Consider the following 18,215-nt stretch of genomic DNA (forward strand, 5'->3'; position numbering starts at 1 on the left):
GGATTCTGGGATGGATCCAACAGGAAATCCACCCAAAATCCCGGTGATTTTCCCAAAAGTAAAGGAAAAGGACGAGGAGGAAGAGGAGAGGAGGAAGAGGAGGAAAAGGAAGAGGAGTAGCGGATTCTGGGATGGATCCAACAGGAAATCCGTCCAAATCCCGGCATTTTCCCCAAAAAAATGGAAAAGGAAGAGGAAGAGGAGGAGGAAGAGGAGTAGCGGATTCCGGGATGGATCCAACAGGAAATCCACCCAAAATCCCGGTGATTTTCCCAAAAGTAAAGGAAAAGGAAGAGGAAGAGGAGGAGGAAGAGGAGGAGCGGATTCCGGGATGGATCCAACAGGAAATCCGTCCAAATCCCGGTGATTTTCCCAAAAAAAGGAAAAGGAAGAGGAGAAGGAACAGGAGCGGATTCCAGGATGGATCCAAGCGGGAATGGCCCCTCTGGAGCGGCGACGTTGCAGGAATCCGCCCCAAACCCCGGCAGTTTCCCCCCATCATCCCCCAGAATTCCCGGGAATTCCTGGGAATTCCCCCTTCGTGACCGTAAACGTCCATTAAAAAATGGGATTCGCTCGTTCCCGTCGTTATCAATGAACGGGAAACACGGAAATTCCCGGGATTCCGGTGGGCAAAGGGGAATAAACCAAGCCCAGGCCTGGGGGGGTTTTTGGGATGGAAATTCCCGGGATTCCGGTGGGCAAAGGGGAATAAACCAAGCCCAGGCCTGGGGGGGTTTTTTGGGATGGAAATTCCCGGGATTCCGGTGGGCAAAGGGGAATAAACCAAGCCCAGGCCTGGGGGGGTTTTTTGGGATCGTTGGCCCCGGGATTGGGAATTTTCGTCGGGATTTTTCCCTGGAGCGGGGCGGGCTCAGGAATGGGATCTGTGGGAGTGGATCCCGACCCCTGGATCCCTTTGGGATCCATTTGGGATCTGGGGGAATGGATCCCGACCCCCGGATCCAGCTGGGATCCCTGGGATCAGATCCGGACCCCGTTATCCAGTTGGGATCTGGTTGGGATCCGGTTCGGATCCAGTTGGGATCCGGTTGGGATCTGGTTGGGATCCGGTTGGGATCCGGTTGGGATCTGCCTCGGATCCGGTTGGGATCCGGTTGGGATCCGGTTGGGATCCGGTTGGGATCTGCCTCGGATCCGGTTGGGATCCGGTTGGGATCCGTGGGCCCGGATCCGGATCCCGTGGGGATTTTTGGGATCAGATCCCGGCCCCGAGATCCCTTTGGGATCCATTTGGGATCTGTGGGATCAATCCCGACCCCAGGGATCATCCAGACCCCGATCCACAGCCCCGCCAAGCGGGAGCAGCTCGGGAAGGGAACTGGTCCCAGTTAGGGACCAGTTGGGAATGAACTGGTCCCAGTTTGGGCAATGAACTGGTCCCAGTTAGGGCAATGAACTGGTCCCAGTTTGGGAATGAACTGGTCCCAGTTTGGGAATGAACTGGTCCCAGTTAGGGCAGGGAACTGGTCCCATTTTGGGGAATGAACTGGTCCCAGTTTGGGAATGAACTGGTCCCAGTTTGGGGAATGAACTGGTCCCAGTTTGGGAATGAACTGGTCCCAGTTTGGGAATGAACTGGTCCCAGTTTGGGCAATGAACTGGTCCCAGTTTGGGAATGAACTGGTCCCAGTTAGGGCAGGGAACTGGTCCCATTTTGGGGAATGAACTGGTCCCAGTTTGGGAATGAACTGGTCCCAGTTAGGGCAGGGAACTGGTCCCATTTTGGGGAATGAACTGGTCCCAGTTTGGGAATGAACTGGTCCCAGTTTGGGGAATGAACTGGTCCCACTTTAGGAATGAACTGGTCCCAGTTAAGGCAGGGAACTGGTCCCAGTTAGGGCAGGGAACTGGTCCCAGTTTGGGGAATGAACTGGTCCCACTTTGGGGAATGAACTGGTCCCAGTTTAGGAATGAACTGGTCCCAGTTAGAGCAGGGAACTGGTCCCAGTTTGGGCAATGAACTGGTCCCAGTTTGGGAATGAACTGGTCCCAGTTTGGGAATGAACTGGTCCCAGTTTGGGCAATGAACTGGTCCCAGTTTGGGAATGAACTGGTCCCAGTTTGGGCAATGAACTGGTCCCAGTTTGGGAATGAACTGGTCCCAGTTAGGGCAGGGAACTGGTCCCATTTTGGGGAATGAACTGGTCCCAGTTTGGGGAATGAACTGGTCCCAGTTTGGGGAATGAACTGGTCCCAGTTTGGGAATGAACTGGTCCCAGTTTGGGAATGAACTGGTCCCAGTTAGGGCCAGGAACTGGTCCCATTTTGGGGAATGAACTGGTCCCAGTTTGGGGAATGAACTGGTCCCAGTTAGGGAATGAACTGGTCCCAGTTTGGGCCAGGAACTGGTCCCAGTTTGGGGAATGAACTGGCCCCAGTTTGGGGAATGAACTGGTCCCAGTTAAGGCAGGGAACTGGTCCCAGTTAGGGCAGGGAACTGGTCCCAGTTTGGGCAATGAACTGGTCCCAGTTTGGGCAATGAACTGGTCCCAGTGCCGCTGCCCAGTGTCGGCAGGATCGCGATTTTGGATTCCCGGTTTGGGAATGAACTGGTCCCAGTTTGGGCAATGAACTGGTCCCAGTTAGGGCAGGGAACTGGTCCCAGTTTGGGCAATGAACTGGTCCCAGTTTGGGCAATGAACTGGTCCCAGTGCCACTGCCAGGTGTCAGCAGGATCGCGATTTTGGATTCCCGGTTTGGGAATGAACTGGTCCCAGTTTGGGCAATGAACTGGTCCCTGTGCCGGTGCCAGCTGTCGGCCGGATTGCGATTTTGGATTCCCAGTTCGGGAATGAACTGGTCCCAGTGCCGCTGCCAGGTGTCGGCAGGATCGCGATTTTGGATTCCCAGTTTGGGCAATGAACTGGTCCCAGTTTGGGGAACGAACTGGTCCCAGTTTGGGAATGAACTGGTCCCAGTTTGGGGAATGAACTGGTCCCAGTTTGGGAATGAACTGGTCCCAGTTTGGGGAATGAACTGGTGCCATTTTGGGCAATGAACTGGTCCCAGTTTGGGAATGAATTGGTCCCAGTTTGGGGAATGAACTGGTCCCAGTTTGGGCAGGGAACTGGTCCCAGTTTGGGAATGAACTGGTCCCAGTTGGGGAATGAACTGGTCCCAGTTTGGGCAATGAACTGGTCCCAGTTTGGGCAATGAACTGGTCCCTGTGCCGGTGCCAGCTGTCGGCCGGATCGCGATTTTGGATTCCCAGTTCGGGAATGAACTGGTCCCAGTGCCGCTGCCAGGTGTCGGCAGGATCGCGATTTTGGATTCCCAGTTTGGGCAATGAACTGGTCCCAGTTTGGGGAACGAACTGGTCCCAGTTTGGGAATGAATTGGTCCCAGTTTGGGGAATGAACTGGTCCCAGTTTGGGCAGGGAACTGGTCCCAGTTTGGGAATGAACTGGTCCCACTTTAGGAATGAACTGGTCCCAGTTGGGGAATGAACTGGTCCCAGTTTGGGCAATGAACTGGTCCCAGTTTGGGAAATGAACTGGTCCCAGTTTGGAAATGAACTGGTCCCAGTTTGGGAATGAACTGGTCCCACTTTAGGAATGAACTGGTCCCAGTTTGGCCAATGAACTGGTCCCAGTTTGGCCAATGAACTGGTCCCAGTTTGGGAATGAACTGGTCCCAGTCTGGGCAATGAACTGGTCCCAGTTTGGGAATGAACTGGTCCCAGTTTGGCCAATGAACTGGTCCCAGTTTGGGAATGAACTGGTCCCAGTCTGGGCAATGAACTGGTCCCAGTTTGGGAATGAACTGGTCCCAGTTTGGGCAATGAACTGGTCCCAGTTTGGGAATGAACTGGTCCCAGTTTGGGCAATGAACTGGTCCCAGTTTGGGAATGAACTGGTCCCAGTTTGGGCAATGAACTGGTCCCAGTTTGGGAATGAACTGGTCCCAGTTTGGGCAATGAACTGGTCCCAGTTTGGGCAATGAACTGGTCCCAGTTGGGGAATGAACTGGTCCCAGTTTGGGCAATGAACTGGTCCCAGTTTGGGAATGAACTGGTCCCAGTTTGGGAATGAACTGGCCCCAGTTTGGGGAAAGAACTGGTCCCAGTTTGGGAAATGAACTGGTCCCAGTTTGGGAATGAACTGGTCCCAGTTAGGGAATGAACTGGTCCCAGTTTGGGCCAGGAACTGGTCCCAGTTTGGGGAAAGAACTGGTCCCAGTTTGGGGAATGAACTGGCCCCAGTTTGGGCAATGAACTGGTCCCAGTTGGGGAATGAACTGGTCCCAGTTTGGGCAATGAACTGGTCCCAGTTTGGGAATGAACTGGTCCCAGTTTGGGAATGAACTGGCCCCAGTTTGGGGAAAGAACTGGTCCCAGTTTGGGCAATGAACTGGTCCCAGTGCCGCTGCCCGGTGCCCTCCGGATCGCGATTTTGGATTCCCGGTTTCGGGTTTCAGGCCCCGCCCGGGGGCGGCTCCCGGAGGCTCCTCCGAGGAATTTTTCCCTTCCCGGATTTCTCCGGGCGCCTCCAACTTCGCTCCTTCCCCCCGAACTCCTTCTCCTGGGCTCGATCCCGCCGGGAAGCGCCGCTGGAAATGGGAATTTCCCCCCCGGAGCGCCGCGTGGTGATCCCAGGTGAGAATTCCCGGCGTTTCATCCCGAAATTCCCCTGGCATCCCTAAAAATCCGGGGGGGGGGGAAGAGAGGAATTCCCAGGGAGAAAAAAGTGGGATTTGGGGGTTTTATGGAGCCGTTGTTGTCCCGCTGGATTTTTGGGATTTGTTGGGAGGCGAATTCCAGCCGAATTCCAGGGGTTTTCCCCCAAATCCGTGCGGGCCTGGGAATCACCGGAGGGGCCCTTCCTGGATTTTTTTTTTTGTTTGTTTCCCCGGAAAAAAAATGGGATTTTCAAGGGATTTTGGGAAGGAAGGACCCCCCGAGGGAGGAGGGGGAGGGGAATTCCTGAAGCGGGGGGAAAATCCCGGAAAAAAGGGGAATTCCCCAAGGAAAAAGGGACTCCAAGGGGAGAGAAAAGAATCCAAGGGGGGGAAAGGAATCCAAGGAGAAAAGAAGGAATCCAAGGAAATAAACCCCCAAATCCGAGGAAAAAAACCCAAATCCAAGGGGGAAAAACCCCAAATCCAAGGAAAAAACCCTCCAATCCAGGAGAAAAAACCCAAATCCAGGGGAAAAGCCCCAAATCCAAGGAAAAACCCCAAAACCAGGGAAAAAAAAATCCAAATCCAAGGGAATAAAACCCCAAATCCAAGGGAAAAAAAAACCCAAATCCAGGTAAAAAGCCCCAAATCCAAGGAAAAATCACCCAAATCCAAGGGGAAAAAACCCAAATCCAGGGGAAAAGCCCCAAATCCGAGGAAAAAACCCCCAAATCCAAGGGAAAAACCCCCAAATCCAAGGGAAAAACCCCAAATCCAAGGAAAAAAACCCCAAATCCAGGAGGAAAAAATCCAAATCCGGGGGGAAAAGCTCAACTCCAAGCAAAAAGAACCCAAATCCAAGGAAAAAACCCCAAATCCAAGGGAAAATCACCCAAATCCAAGGAAAAAACCTCAAATCCAGGGGGAAAACCCCAAATCCAAGGAAAAAGAACGCAAATCCAAGGAAAAAACCCCAAATCCAAGGGAAAATCACCCAAATCCAAGGAAAAAAAAAACAAATCCAAGGAAAAATCACCCAAATCCAAGGAAAAAACCTCAAATCCAGGGGGAAAACCCCAAATCCAAGGAAAAAGAACGCAAATCCAAGGAAAAAACCCCAAATCCAAGGGAAAATCACCCAAATCCAAGGAAAAAAAAAACAAATCCAAGGAAAAATCACCCAAATCCAAGGAAAAAACCTCAAATCCAGGGGGAAAACCCCAAATCCAAGGGAAAAAACCAAAATCCATGGAAAAATCCCCCAAATCCAGGGGAAAAACCCCCAAATCCAAGGGAAAAGCCCCGAATCCTTCCCGAATTCCCGCCCCCATCCCGGAGTTCCCGCGGAGCCGCTGGAAAAGGGACAAGGAAAACTTGGGAAAAGCCGGGAAAAGCCGCGGGATCCTCCCCCCCCTTTCCCGGAGCTTTGGGAACAAAGGAATTCCTGCGGCTCCCGGCATTTGGGGTTTTCCATGGAAAGAATTCCAGGCTTGGAATTGCGGCTCCAGGGCGGGATTTGGAGTCGCTTTTATCCCTTTCCCTGCTGGAATTGTTTGGATTCCCGCGGGAATTCCAAGGTCGGGCTGGGAATGTTGGGAAAAGCTGCGGGGGAGGGGGTGGGATTTGGGATTTTCCAGGGTTTTTTTTTCCAAGGATTTGGGGTTTTTCCAAGTTTTTTTTTTTTTTTTTTTTTTTTTTTTTTGTGGTGTCTCGGGGGGGAAATTTGGGATGGAGGCGATTTCCAGGGATTGGAAGGGGTTAAAAAAAACCAGGGAAAAGGGATTTTGGAGGGTTGGGAACGGGTGGGATTTAAAAATTGGGATTTGATGGGATTTTTGTGGGATATTTCTGGGATTTTTCTGGGATTTTTCTGGGATTTGGGAAGGAATTCCCGGCTGGGAAGGCGGGCAGGGAATGGGATGGGAATTCCCGGAGCTGCCCCATCCCAAAGGAAATTTGGGAAGGTTTTGGATCCACCCGGGATCCTGGAATTCGGATCGGGATTGTGATGGGATTAAAGGCCCCCTTTTCCCACCCCCAAAAAATCCGGGAATTCCGGGATTTTGGCCCATTCCCAAAGGAATTCCAGGAAATTTGGCATCAGGGATGAAGGGAGGGGACACCGGGATTGGGAAGGGGATTTTTAAGGAATTCCCGACCCTGGAAATTCCCTCAAATCCCCTCAAAATCCGGGAATTTCTCCCCAAAAATCCTTTCCCGCATCAATCCCGGCCCTCTGGGAACCGGGATCGAACATTCCCGAGCCTCTGGAAAATCCCGTTCCGGCTCCGGGCCCTCCCCAGGTGCTGGGGTGGGGGGGGAGGGGCGCCTCCTTTCCCACCTTTTCCTTCCCAAATCCCAGCCCAAAACTTCCCAGATTTTTGGGATCAACGATTCCCAGTCGGATCCGGATCCAAACATCCCCTCCCCACCCCCAAAAAAATGGGAAAAACCCCTTGGAGCGGCCGCATTTCCTCATTTCCCCCTTTTTTTTCTCCTTAAAATTCCCCCAATCCGCCTTTTTCCCGATTTTTGAAGGGATTATCCCGGATTTTCCGCTGGCGGCCTGGGGAATGTCGGGATCCAAAGTCCATCCCGAGGAACAATGGGAATTTCTCGGCTCCGGGGATTTGTTTGCCCAAGGAGGAGAAGCCGCCCCGGAAACTCCGGAAGAAAAAAAATCCGGGAAGGTTCCCGAGCCTGGAAAAAGCTCGGGATGGGAGAATCCCAAAAATTCCCGGCTTCAGGGTTGGGGACAGCAAAGCTGAGCCAGGATTTGGGAATTTTTTCCCGGTTTGGGGTTTTTTTTCCATTTTTTCCTATTTTTTCCCCGTTTTTCCCCTGTTTTTTTCCGGAATCAGGAGGGATCATGGAATGTTCTGGATTGGGAAGGATCCCCAGGGATCCAGTCCCAGCTCCTGGGCCTCCCAAAATCCTGAATTTGGGAGCCTTTTCCAAGTATTCCTTGGAATTCTGGGATAGGCTCAGAGCCGGGACCGTTCCCTGGAGGAAAAAACTCAGGAAAAAGGGGGAAAAGCCTTTCCCGAATTCCCAAAATCCCAGATTTCCATCCCAAATTCCCAAATTTAGGAGCCTTTTCCAAGTATTCCTTGGAATTCTGGGACAGGATCAGAGCTGGGACCATTCCCAGGGGGAAAAAAAAACCCTGGAAAAAGGAGGGAAAACCTTTCCCGGATTCCCCAAAATCCCACGTTTCCATCCCAAATTCCCAGCTTTCCATCCCAAATTCCCGAATTTCCATCCCAAATTCCCAAATTCTCCCATCCCAGACTTCTCCCATCCCAGGAATCCTCAAACCCCGCTCGGGATCATCCCAAAATCCCGGATTTGGGAGCGTTTTCCAACCATTCCTTGGGAAAGGATCGGGGCCGTTCCCTGGAGGGGAAAAACTTCCGGACAAAAGGAGGATTTTTGGGGAATTTCTCCCTTTTTTTTTGGTTATTCCTGAGAATTCCAAGCTCTTCCTTGTCCCCTCCATGCCCAGGGCTCAATCCCAGAGTTCAGAATGCGCCGAATTTTTGGGAAATTCTCCCAATTTTGGTTTTTTCCAGGTTTTCCAAGCTCCTGGGGTTGTTCTTGGTTGTTTCTGAATTTCTGGGAATTTCTCCCATTTTTTGGGGTTGTTCCTGGGTTTTCCAACCTCTTCCCTGCCCAATCCATGCCCAGGGCCATTTCCAAGGTCTCGGAATGCGCCGAATTTTTGGGAAATTCTCCCAATTTTGGTTTTTTCCAGGTTTTCCAAGCTCCTGGGGTTGTTCTTGGTTGTTTCTGATTTTTTGGGAATTTCTCCCATTTTTTGGGGTTGTTCCTGGGTTTTCCAACCTCTTCCCTGCCCAATCCATGCCCAGGGCCATTTCCAAGGTCTCGGAATGCGCCGAATTTTTGGGAAATTCTCCCAATTTTGGGTTTTTTCCAGGTTTTCCAAGCTCTTGGGGTTGTTCTTGGTTGTTTCTGAATTTCTGGGAATTTCTCCCATTTTTTGGGGTTGTTCCTGGGTTTTCCAACCTCTTCCCTGCCCAATCCATGCCCAGGGCCATTTCCAAGGTCTCGGAATGCGCCGAATTTTTGGGAAATTCTCCCAATTTTGGTTTTTTCCAGGTTTTCCAAGCTCCTGGGGTTGTTCTTGGTTGTTTCTGATTTTTTGGGAATTTCTCCCATTTTTTGGGGTTGTTCCTGGGTTTTCCAACCTCTTCCCTTCCCAATCCATGCCCAGGGCCATTTCCAAGGTCTCGGAATGCGCCGAATTTTTGGGAAATTCTCCCAATTTTGGTTTTTTTCCAGGTTTTCCAAGCTCCTGGGGTTGTTCTTGGTTGTTTCTGAATTTCTGGGAATTTCTCCCATTTTTTGGGGTTGTTCCTGGGTTTTCCAACCTCTTCCCTGCCCAATCCATGCCCAGGGCCATTTCCAAGGTCTCGGAATGCGCCGAATTTTTGGGAAATTCTCCCAATTTTGGTTTTTTCCAGGTTTTCCAAGCTCCTGGGGTTGTTCTTGGTTGTTTCTGATTTTTTGGGAATTTCTCCCATTTTTTGGGGTTGTTCCTGGGTTTTCCAACCTCTTCCCTGCCCAATCCATGCCCAGGGCCATTTCCAAGGTCTCGGAATGCGCCGAATTTTTGGGAAATTCTCCCAATTTTGGTTTTTTCCAGGTTTTCCAAGCTCTTGGGGTTGTTCTTGGTTGTTTCTGAATTTCTGGGAATTTCTCCCATTTTTTGGGGTTGTTCCTGGGTTTTCCAACCTCTTCCCTTCCCAATCCATGCCCAGGGCCATTTCCAAGGTCTCGGAATGCGCCGAATTTTTGGGAAATTCTCCCAATTTTGGTTTTTTCCAGGTTTTCCAAGCTCCTGGGGTTGTTCTTGGTTGTTTCTGAATTTCTGGGAATTTCTCCCATTTTTTGGGGTTGTTCCTGGGTTTTCCAACCTCTTCCCTGCCCAATCCATGCCCAGGGCCATTTCCAAGGTCTCGGAATGCGCCGAATTTTTGGGAAATTCTCCCAATTTTGGTTTTTTCCAGGTTTTCCAAGCTCCTGGGGTTGTTCTTGGTTGTTTCTGATTTTTTGGGAATTTCTCCCATTTTTTGGGGTTGTTCCTGGGTTTTCCAACCTCTTCCCTGCCCAATCCATGCCCAGGGCCATTTCCAAGGTCTCGGAATGCGCCGAATTTTTGGGAAATTCTCCCAATTTTGGGTTTTTTCCAGGTTTTCCAAGCTCTTGGGGTTGTTCTTGGTTGTTTCTGAATTTCTGGGAATTTCTCCCATTTTTTGGGGTTGTTCCTGGGTCTTCCAACCTCTTCCCTTCCCAATCCACGCTCAAGACTCATTCCCAGCGCTTGGAATGCGCCGATTTTGAGGGAATTTCTCCCGTTTTCGGGGTGGTTCGGGGTTTTCCCACCTCCTCCTCCCCCCCATCCCCTCCCCGCCCCTCGGCCCCTCCCGCTTTTCCGTCGGAATTCCGCACTCTCCGCGTTTCTCCCATCCCCTCCACGCTCAGGGTTCATTCCCAGCGCTTGGAATGCGCCGAATTTTTGGGAAATTCTCCCGATTTTGGTTTTTTCCTTTCCCGCAGCCCCCCCGCCATGAGGCACTGCTTCTACAACGAGACCGTCGGCTTCTTCTACAACAACAGCCGCAAGGAGCTCAGCGCGCACTGGCGGCCCAAGGACGTGCTGGTGGTGGCCCTGGGGCTAGCGGTCAGCGCCGTGGTGCTGCTCACCAACCTGCTGGTCATCGCCGCCATCGCCGCCAACCGCCGCTTCCACTACCCCATCTACTACCTGCTGGCCAACCTGGCGGCCGCCGACCTCTTCGCGGGCGTGGCCTACATGTTCCTCATGTTCCACACGGGCCCGCGCACGGCCCAGCTGTCGCTCAAGACTTGGTTCATCCGCCAGAGCTTGCTGGACACCAGCTTGACCGCCTCGGTGGTCAACCTGCTGGCCATCGCCGTGGAGAGGCACCGGACGGTGCTGACCATGCAGCTGCACAGCGAGATGTCGGCGCAGCGCGTGGTGGGCTTGATCTTCTTCATCTGGGCCACGGCGCTGTTGCTGGGGCTGATCCCGTCCTACGGCTGGCACTGCCTGTGCTCGCTGGAGAGCTGCTCCAAGATGGCGCCGCTCTACAGCCGCAGCTACCTGACCTTCTGGGCCGTGTCCAACCTGCTGGTCTTCGTGGTCATGGTGCTGGTCTACGGCCACATCTTCGTCTACGTGCGCAGGAAGATGGCGCGCGTGGCGCGGCACACGGGCGCCCACCCGCGGCACCGCGACACCATGGTGGGGCTGGTCAAGACGGTCACCATTATCTTGGGTGGGTGTCATTAGGGGTCATTAGGGGTCATTAGGGGTCATTAAGTGGGTTGGTCACCATCATCCTGGGTGGGTGGTTAATTAGGGGTCATTAGGGGTCATTAGGAGTCATTAAGTGGGTTGGTCATCATCATCTTGGGTGGGTGGTTAATTAGGGGTTAATTGGGTTGGGTGGGTTGTTAGATGGGGTCATTAAGTGGGTTGGTCATCATCATCTTGGGTGGGTGGTTAATTAGGAGTAATTAGGGGTCATTACACGGGCGCCCACCCGCGGCACCGCGACACCATGGTGGGGCTGGTCAAGACGGTCACCATTATCTTGGGTGGGTGTCATTAGGGGTCATTAGGGGTCATTAGGGGTCATTAAGTGGGTTGGTCACCATCATCCTGGGTGGGTGGTTAATTAGGGGTCATTAGGGGTCATTAGGAGTCATTAAGTGGGTTGGTCATCATCATCTTGGGTGGGTGGTTAATTAGGGGTTAATTGGGTTGGGTGGGTTGTTAGATGGGGTCATTAAGTGGGGTTGGTCATCATCATCTTGGGTGGGTGGTTAATTAGGAGTAATTAGGGGTCATTACACGGGCGCCCACCCGCGGCACCGCGACACCGTGGTGGGGCTGGTCAAGACGGTCACCATTATCTTGGGTGGGTGTCATTAGGGGTCATTAGGGGTCATTAGGGGTCATTAAGTGGGTTGGTCACCATCATCCTGGGTGGGTGGTTAATTAGGAGTCATTAGGGGTCATTAGGAGTCATTAAGTGGGTTGGTCATCATCATCTTGGGTGGGTGGTTAATTAGGGGTTAATTGGGTTGGGTGGGTTGTTAGATGGGGTCATTAAGTGGGTTGGTCATCATCATCTTGGGTGGGTGGTTAATTAGGAGTAATTAGGGGTCATTACACGGGCGCCCACCCGCGCCACCGCGACACCGTGGTGGGGCTGGTCAAGACGGTCACCATTATCTTGGGTGGGTGTCATTAGGGGTCATTAGGGGTCATTAGGGGTCATTAAGTGGGTTGGTCACCATCATCCTGGGTGGGTGGTTAATTAGGGGTCATTAGGGGTCATTAGGAGTCATTAAGTGGGTTGGTCATCATCATCTTGGGTGGGTGGTTAATTAGGGGTTAATTGGGTTGGGTGGGTTGTTAGATGGGGTCATTAAGTGGGTTGGTCATCATCATCTTGGGTGGGTGGTTAATTAGGAGTAATTAGGGGTCATTACACGGGCGCCCACCCGCGGCACCGCGACACCATGGTGGGGCTGGTCAAGACGGTCACCATTATCTTGGGTGGGTGTCATTAGGGGTCATTAGGGTTAATTAGGGGTTAATTGGGTTGGGTGAGTTGTTAGAGAGGTTGGTCACCATTATCTTGGGTGGGTGGTTAATTAGGGGTAATTTGGGGTCATTAGGGGTCATTACACGGGCGCCCACCCGCGCCACTGCCACACCATGGTGGGGCTGGTCAAGACAGTCACCATCATCCTGGGTGGGTGTCATTAGGGGTCATTAGGGTTAATTAGGGGTTAATTGGGTTGGGTGGGTTGTTAGAGAGGTTGGTCTCCATCATCCTGGGTGGGTGGTTAATTAGGGGTAATTAGGGGTCATTACACGGGCGCCCACCTGTGCCACCACGACACCATGGTGGGGCTGGTCAAGACGGTCACCATCATCCTGGGTGGGCAGTTAATTAGGGGTAATTAGGGGTTAATTAGGGCTTAATTGAGTTGGGTGGCTTGTTAGAGGAGTTGGTCACCATCACCTTGGGTGGGTGGTTCATTAGGGGGTAATTTAGGGTTAATTAGGGGTTAATTGGGTCGAGTGGGTCATTAGAGGTGTTAATTAAGTGGGTTGGTCACCATCATCCTCAGTGGGTAGTTAATTAGGCATTAATTGGGTTGGGTGGGTCATTAGAGGGGGTAATTAGGGCAATTAAGCAGGTTGGTCACCATCATCCTCGGTGGGTAGTTCGTTGGGTGGTAATTTAGGGATAATTAAGTGGGCGGGTCATTAGAGGGGTAATTAGCGCGGTTAATTAAGCAGGTTGCTCCCCATCATCCTCGGTGGGTCTTTAGAGGGGGTAATTAGAGTTAATTAATTGGGTTGCTCACCATCAGTCTTGGTGGGTGCTTAATTCGGGGTTGATTAAGTGGGTGGGTCATTAGAGGGGTAATTAGCGGGGTTAATTAATTGGCTTGGGGGTGGGGTGGCAGCTGGAGGGGGGGAGGGGCCCAAATCCCATTCCCTGAGTTGAGGCCATCCCGGAACTCTTTGGGTTGGAACATCTCTGCCGGCTGCTTCGTTAGCCCCACAAATTCCATCCCAACCCCTCCAATTCCCACTTTTTCCCCTCTTTTCCCGCTTTTCCAGCTGCCTTCGTGATCTCCTGGATGTTTTTTCCATCCCTTTTCCCTCTTTTCCCTCAAAGACTCACCCCGGGGATCCCATGGAACGCTTTGTGTTGGAACATCTCTGCCGGCTGCTTCCTTACGCCCACAAATTCCATCCCAACCCCTCCAATTCCCACTTTTTCCCCTCTTTTCCCGCTTTTCCAGCTGCCTTCGTGATCTCCTAGATGTTTTTTCCATCCCTTTTCTCTCTTTTCCCTCAAAGACTCATCCCAGGGATCCCATGGAATTCTTTCCTTTAGAACATCGCTGCCGGCTTCTTCGTTAGCCCCACAAATCCCATCCCAACCCCTCCAATTCCCACTTTTCCCTTTCTCTTCCCGCTTTTCCAGCTGCCTTCGGGATCTCCTGGATGTTTTTCCATCTCTTTTCCCTCAAAAATCCCTACAGGGATCCCATGGAATTCTTTGGGTTGGAAGCACCCAACGCGTCGTTGCCGGCTTCTTCGTTAGCCCCACAAATTCCATCCCAACCCCTCCAATTCCCACTTTTTCCCCTCTTTTCCCGCTTTTCCAGCTGCCTTCGGGATCTCCTGGATGTTTTTTCCATCCCTTTTCCCTCTTTTCCCTCAAAGACTCACCCCAGGGATCCCATGGAACGCTTTGGGATGGAACATGGCCGCCGGTCTCTTCCTTACGCCCACAAATCCCACCCCAACCCCTCCAATTCCCACTTTTCCCTTTCTCTTCCCGCTTTTCCGGCTGCCTTCGGGATCTCCTGGATGTTTTTCCATCTCTTTTCCCTCAAAGATCCCCACGAGGATCCCATGGAATTCTTTGGGTTGGAACATCGTTGCCGGCTTCTTCCTTACGCCCACAAATTCCATCCCAACCCCTCCAATTCCCACTTTTCCCTTTCTCTTCCCGCTTTTCCGGCTGCCTTCGGGATCTCCTGGATGTTTTTCCATCTCTTTTCCCTCAAAGATCCCCACGAGGATCCCATGGAATTTGTTGGGTTTGAATGTCGCTGCCGGCTGCTTCCTTACGCCCACAAATTCCATCCCAACCCCTCCAATTCCCACTTTTTCCCCTCTTTTCCCGCTTTTCCAGCTGCCTTCGGGATCTCCTGGATGTTTTTTCCATCCCTTTTCCCTCTTTTCCCTCAAAGACTCACCCCGGGGATCCCATGGAACGCTTTGGGATGGAACATGGCCGCCGCTCTCTTCCTTACGCCCACAAATCCCACCCCAACCCCTCCAATTCCCCACTTTTTCCCTTTCTCTTCCCGCTTTTCCAGCTGCCTTCGGGATCTCCTGGATGTTTTTCCATCTCTTTTCCCTCTTTTCCCTCAAAGATCCCCACAGGGATCCCATGGAATTCTTTGGGATGGAACATGGCCGCCGCTCTCTTCCTTACGCCCACAAATCCCACCCCAACCCCTCCAATTCCCCACTTTTTCCCTTTCTCTTCCCGCTTTTCCAGGTGCCTTCGTGATCTGCTGGACGCCGGGCCAGGTGGTGCTGCTGCTGGACGGGCTGGGTTGCCAGAGCTGCGACGTGCTGGCCGTGGAGAAGTACGTGCTGCTGCTGGCCGAGGTCAACTCGCTGATCAACGCCGTCGTCTACTCGTGGCGCGACACCGAGATGCGCAGCGCCTTCCGCCGCATCCTGTGCTTCCCGTGCCTCCGGAGCCCCGCGTACGCGCCCACGGCGCTCAAGGCCGCCGCCGAGCGGGGCCTGGCCTCCCACAACGGCCACTTCACCGTGGATTCCTCCATTTAGGCATTCCTGGCTGGAATTGGTTGGATGGGGGGCGGGGTTTTTTTTGGGGGGGGGGTTTTTTGGGGGGGGGGGAGTGGCCTGAAGGAGCTGAGGGGGCTCTGAGGGGGGAGTTTTCCTGGGAAATGAGGCGTGGAGCGAGGGGTGAGGTGGTTTTGGGGGGGATTTGGGAGCGTCCCGAGCTCCTGGGGGGCTCCAGGCTGGAAATTTCCATGGAAAACTCAAGGATGAGGTGGTTTTGAGGGATTTGGGAGCATCCTGACGGTGGTTTCCAGCTCCAGGCTGGAAATTTCCATGGAAAAGTCAAGGATGAGGTGGTTTTGGGGGGGATTTGGGAGCGGTCGGAGCTCCTGGGGGGCTCCAGGCTGGAAATTTCCATGGAAAACTCAAGGATGAGGTGGTTTTGGGGGGGATTTGGGAGTGGTCGAAGCTCCTGGGGGGCTCCAGGCTGGAAATTTCCATGGAAAGCTCAAGGATGAGGTGGTTTTGAGGGATTTGGGAGCATCCCGAGCTCCTGGGGGGCTCCAGGCTGGAAATTTCCATGGAAAACTCAAGGATGAGGTGATTTGGGGGGATTTGGGAGCGTCCTGGACTCCTGGGAGGCTCCAGGCTGGAAATTTCCATGGAAAACTCAAGGATGAGGTGGTTTTGAGGGATTTGGGAGCATCCCGAGCTCCTGGGGGGCTCCAGGCTGGAAATTTCCATGGAAAACTCAAGGATGAGGTGATTTGGGGGGATTTGGGAGCATCCTGGACTCCTGGGGGGCTCCAGCATCGGAATTTCCATGGAAAACTCAAGGATGAGGTGGTTTTGAGGGATTTGGGAGCATCCCGAGCTCCTGGGGGGCTCCAGGCTGGAAATTTCCATGGAAAAGTCAAGGATGAGGTGGTTTTGAGGGATTTGGGAGCGTCCTGGACTCCTGGGGGGCTCCAGGCTGGGAATTTCCATGGAAAAGTCAAGGATGAGGTGGTTTTGGGGGGGATTTGGGAGTGGTCGGAGCTCCTGGGGGGCTCCAGGCTGGAAATTTCCATGGAAAAGTCAAGGATGAGGTGGTTTTGGGGGGGATTTGGGAGTGGTCGAAGCTCCTGGGGGGCTCCAGGCTGGAAATTTCCATGGAAAGCTCAAGGATGAGGTGGTTTTGAGGGATTTGGGAGCATCCCGAGCTCCTGGGGGGCTCCAGGCTGGAAATTTCCATGGAAAACTCAAGGATGAGGTGATTTGGGGGGATTTGGGAGCGTCCTGGACTCCTGGGAGGCTCCAGGCTGGAAATTTCCATGGAAAACTCAAGGATGAGGTGGTTTTGAGGGATTTGGGAGCATCCCGAGCTCCTGGGGGGCTCCAGGCTGGAAATTTCCATGGAAAACTCAAGGATGAGGTGATTTGGGGGGATTTGGGAGCATCCTGGACTCCTGGGGGGCTCCAGCATCGGAATTTCCATGGAAAACTCAAGGATGAGGTGGTTTTGAGGGATTTGGGAGCATCCCGAGCTCCTGGGGGGCTCCAGGCTGGAAATTTCCATGGAAAAGTCAAGGATGAGGTGATTTGGGGGGATTTGGGAGTGGTCGGAGCTCCTGGGGGGCTCCAGGCTGGAAATTTCCATGGAAAAGTCAAGGATGAGGTGATTTGGGGGGATTTGGGAGCGTCCTGGACTCCTGGGGGGGCTCCAGGCTGGAAATTTCCATGGAAAACTCAAGGATGAGGTGGTTTTGAGGGATTTGGGAGCGTCCCGAGCTCCTGGGGGGCTCCAGGCTGGAAATTTCCATGGAAAACTCAAGGATGAGGTGGTTTTGAGGGATTTGGGAGCGTCCTGGACTCCTGGGGGGCTCCAGGCTGGAAATTTCCATGGAAAAGTCAAGGATGAGGTGGTTTTGGGGGGGATTTGGGAGTGGTCGAAGCTCCTGGGGGGTTCCAGGCTGGAAATTTCCATGGAAAGCTCAAGGATGAGGTGGTTTTGAGGGATTTGGGAGCATCCCGAGCTCCTGGGGGGCTCCAGGCTGGAAATTTCCATGGAAAAGTCAAGGATGAGGTGGTTTTGGGGGGGATTTGGGAGTGGTCGGAGCTCCTGGGGGGCTCCAGGCTGGAAATTTCCATGGAAAACTCAAGGATTAGGTGGTTTTGGGGGGATTTGGGAGCGGTCGGAGCTCCTGGGGGGCTCCAGGCTGGAAATTTCCATGGAAAACTCAAGGATGAGGTGGTTTTGGGGGGGATTTGGGAGTGGTTGGAGCTCCTGGGGGGCTCCAGGCTGGAAATTTCCATGGAAAACTCAAGGATGAGGTGGTTTTGGGGGGGATTTGGGAGTGGTCGGAGCTCCTGGGGGGCTCCAGGCTGGAAATTTCCATGGAAAACTCAAGGATTAGGTGGTTTTGGGGGGGATTTGGGAGTGGTCGGAGCTCCTGGGGGGCTCCAGGCTGGAAATTTCCATGGAAAACTCAAGGATGAGGTGGTTTTGGGGGGGATTTGGGAGTGGTTGGAGCTCCTGGGGGGCTCCAGGCTGGAAATTTCCATGGAAAAGTCAAGGATGAGGTGGTTTTGGGGGGGATTTGGGAGCGTCCCGAGCTCCTGGGGGGCTCCAGGCTGGAAATTTCCATGGAAAACTCAAGGATGAGGTGGTTTTGGGGGGGATTTGGGAGCGTCCTGACGGTGGTTTCCAGCTCCAGGCTGGAAATTTCCATGGAAAAGTCAAGGATGAGGTGGTTTTGAGGGATTTGGGAGCATCCTGACGGTGGTTTCCAGCTCCAGGCTGGAAATTTCCATGGAAAAGTCAAGGATGAGGTGGTTTTGAGGGATTTGGGAGCGTCCTGGACTCCTGGAGGGGCTCAAGAATCCAAATTTCCCTGGAAAACTCCTGGTGGATCCAGGACAAAGGAATTTTGTGGGATTTGGGAGCGTCCCGAGCTCCTGGGGGGCTCCAGCATCGGAATTTCCCTGGAAAACTCCTGGTGGATCAAGGACGAGGTGGTTTTGAGGGATTTGGGAGCATCCTGGACTCCCAGGGGGCTCCAGCATCAGAATTTCCCTGGAAAACCCAAGGTCCGGGGTTTCTGTGGGATACACTCGGAGCAGAATTCCAATTAAAGACTGGTTTGAACCCGGAGCTGTTTTTCCTTGGAAAAGGCTCAGGAATCCC

The 18,215-nt window shown here is 52.9% G+C and overlaps 2 protein-coding genes and 2 long non-coding RNA genes across 4 annotated transcripts; all 4 read left to right on the forward strand.

The window, feature by feature from the left end:
* On the forward strand, positions 1-2,788 carry LOC116437069. The gene is made up of 2 exons (XM_032094633.1): positions 1-58; positions 89-2,788. Exon 2 carries the CDS (start codon positions 421-423, stop codon positions 1,354-1,356), a length of 936 nt encoding a protein of 311 aa, XP_031950524.1. The 5' UTR covers positions 1-58; positions 89-420; the 3' UTR covers positions 1,357-2,788.
* Positions 2,789-4,140: 1,352 nt separating this feature from the next.
* LPAR2 (lysophosphatidic acid receptor 2) lies at positions 4,141-15,137 on the forward strand. The gene is made up of 3 exons (XM_032094579.1): positions 4,141-4,618; positions 10,222-10,964; positions 14,793-15,137. Exons 1-3 carry the CDS (start codon positions 4,323-4,325, stop codon positions 15,089-15,091), a joined length of 1,338 nt encoding a protein of 445 aa, XP_031950470.1. The 5' UTR covers positions 4,141-4,322; the 3' UTR covers positions 15,092-15,137.
* A 337-nt stretch (positions 15,138-15,474) lies between these two features.
* Positions 15,475-18,182, forward strand: LOC116437113. The gene is made up of 2 exons (XR_004237166.1): positions 15,475-15,649; positions 17,861-18,182. It is a non-coding gene; the product is annotated as an uncharacterized LOC116437113 (long non-coding RNA).
* LOC116437112 lies at positions 15,656-17,138 on the forward strand. Its single transcript, XR_004237165.1, has 4 exons — positions 15,656-16,054; positions 16,221-16,301; positions 16,545-16,613; positions 17,022-17,138. It is a non-coding gene; the product is annotated as an uncharacterized LOC116437112 (long non-coding RNA).
* Positions 18,183-18,215: the final 33 nt, after the last annotated feature.

Source organism: Corvus moneduloides, chromosome 32, assembly GCF_009650955.1.
Source record: "Corvus moneduloides isolate bCorMon1 chromosome 32, bCorMon1.pri, whole genome shotgun sequence".
In the NCBI taxonomy this organism is placed as follows: domain Eukaryota; kingdom Metazoa; phylum Chordata; class Aves; order Passeriformes; family Corvidae; genus Corvus; species Corvus moneduloides.

What these genes read in the sequence shown, in the direction of transcription:
- LOC116437069 (XM_032094633.1), top strand. Translation starts at nt 421, where the DNA reads ATGGATCCAAGCGGGAATGGCCCCTCTGGAGCGGCGACGTTGCAGGAA.
- LPAR2 (XM_032094579.1), top strand. Translation starts at nt 4,323, where the DNA reads ATGAACTGGCCCCAGTTTGGGGAAAGAACTGGTCCCAGTTTGGGCAAT. An exon ending in GCGCCGCGTGGTGATCCCAG is followed by an intron (nt 4,619 to 10,221) that starts GTGAGAATTCCC and finishes CCTTTCCCGCAG; the next exon opens with CCCCCCCGCCATGAGGCACT. An exon ending in GACGGTCACCATTATCTTGG is followed by an intron (nt 10,965 to 14,792) that starts GTGGGTGTCATT and finishes CCGCTTTTCCAG; the next exon opens with GTGCCTTCGTGATCTGCTGG.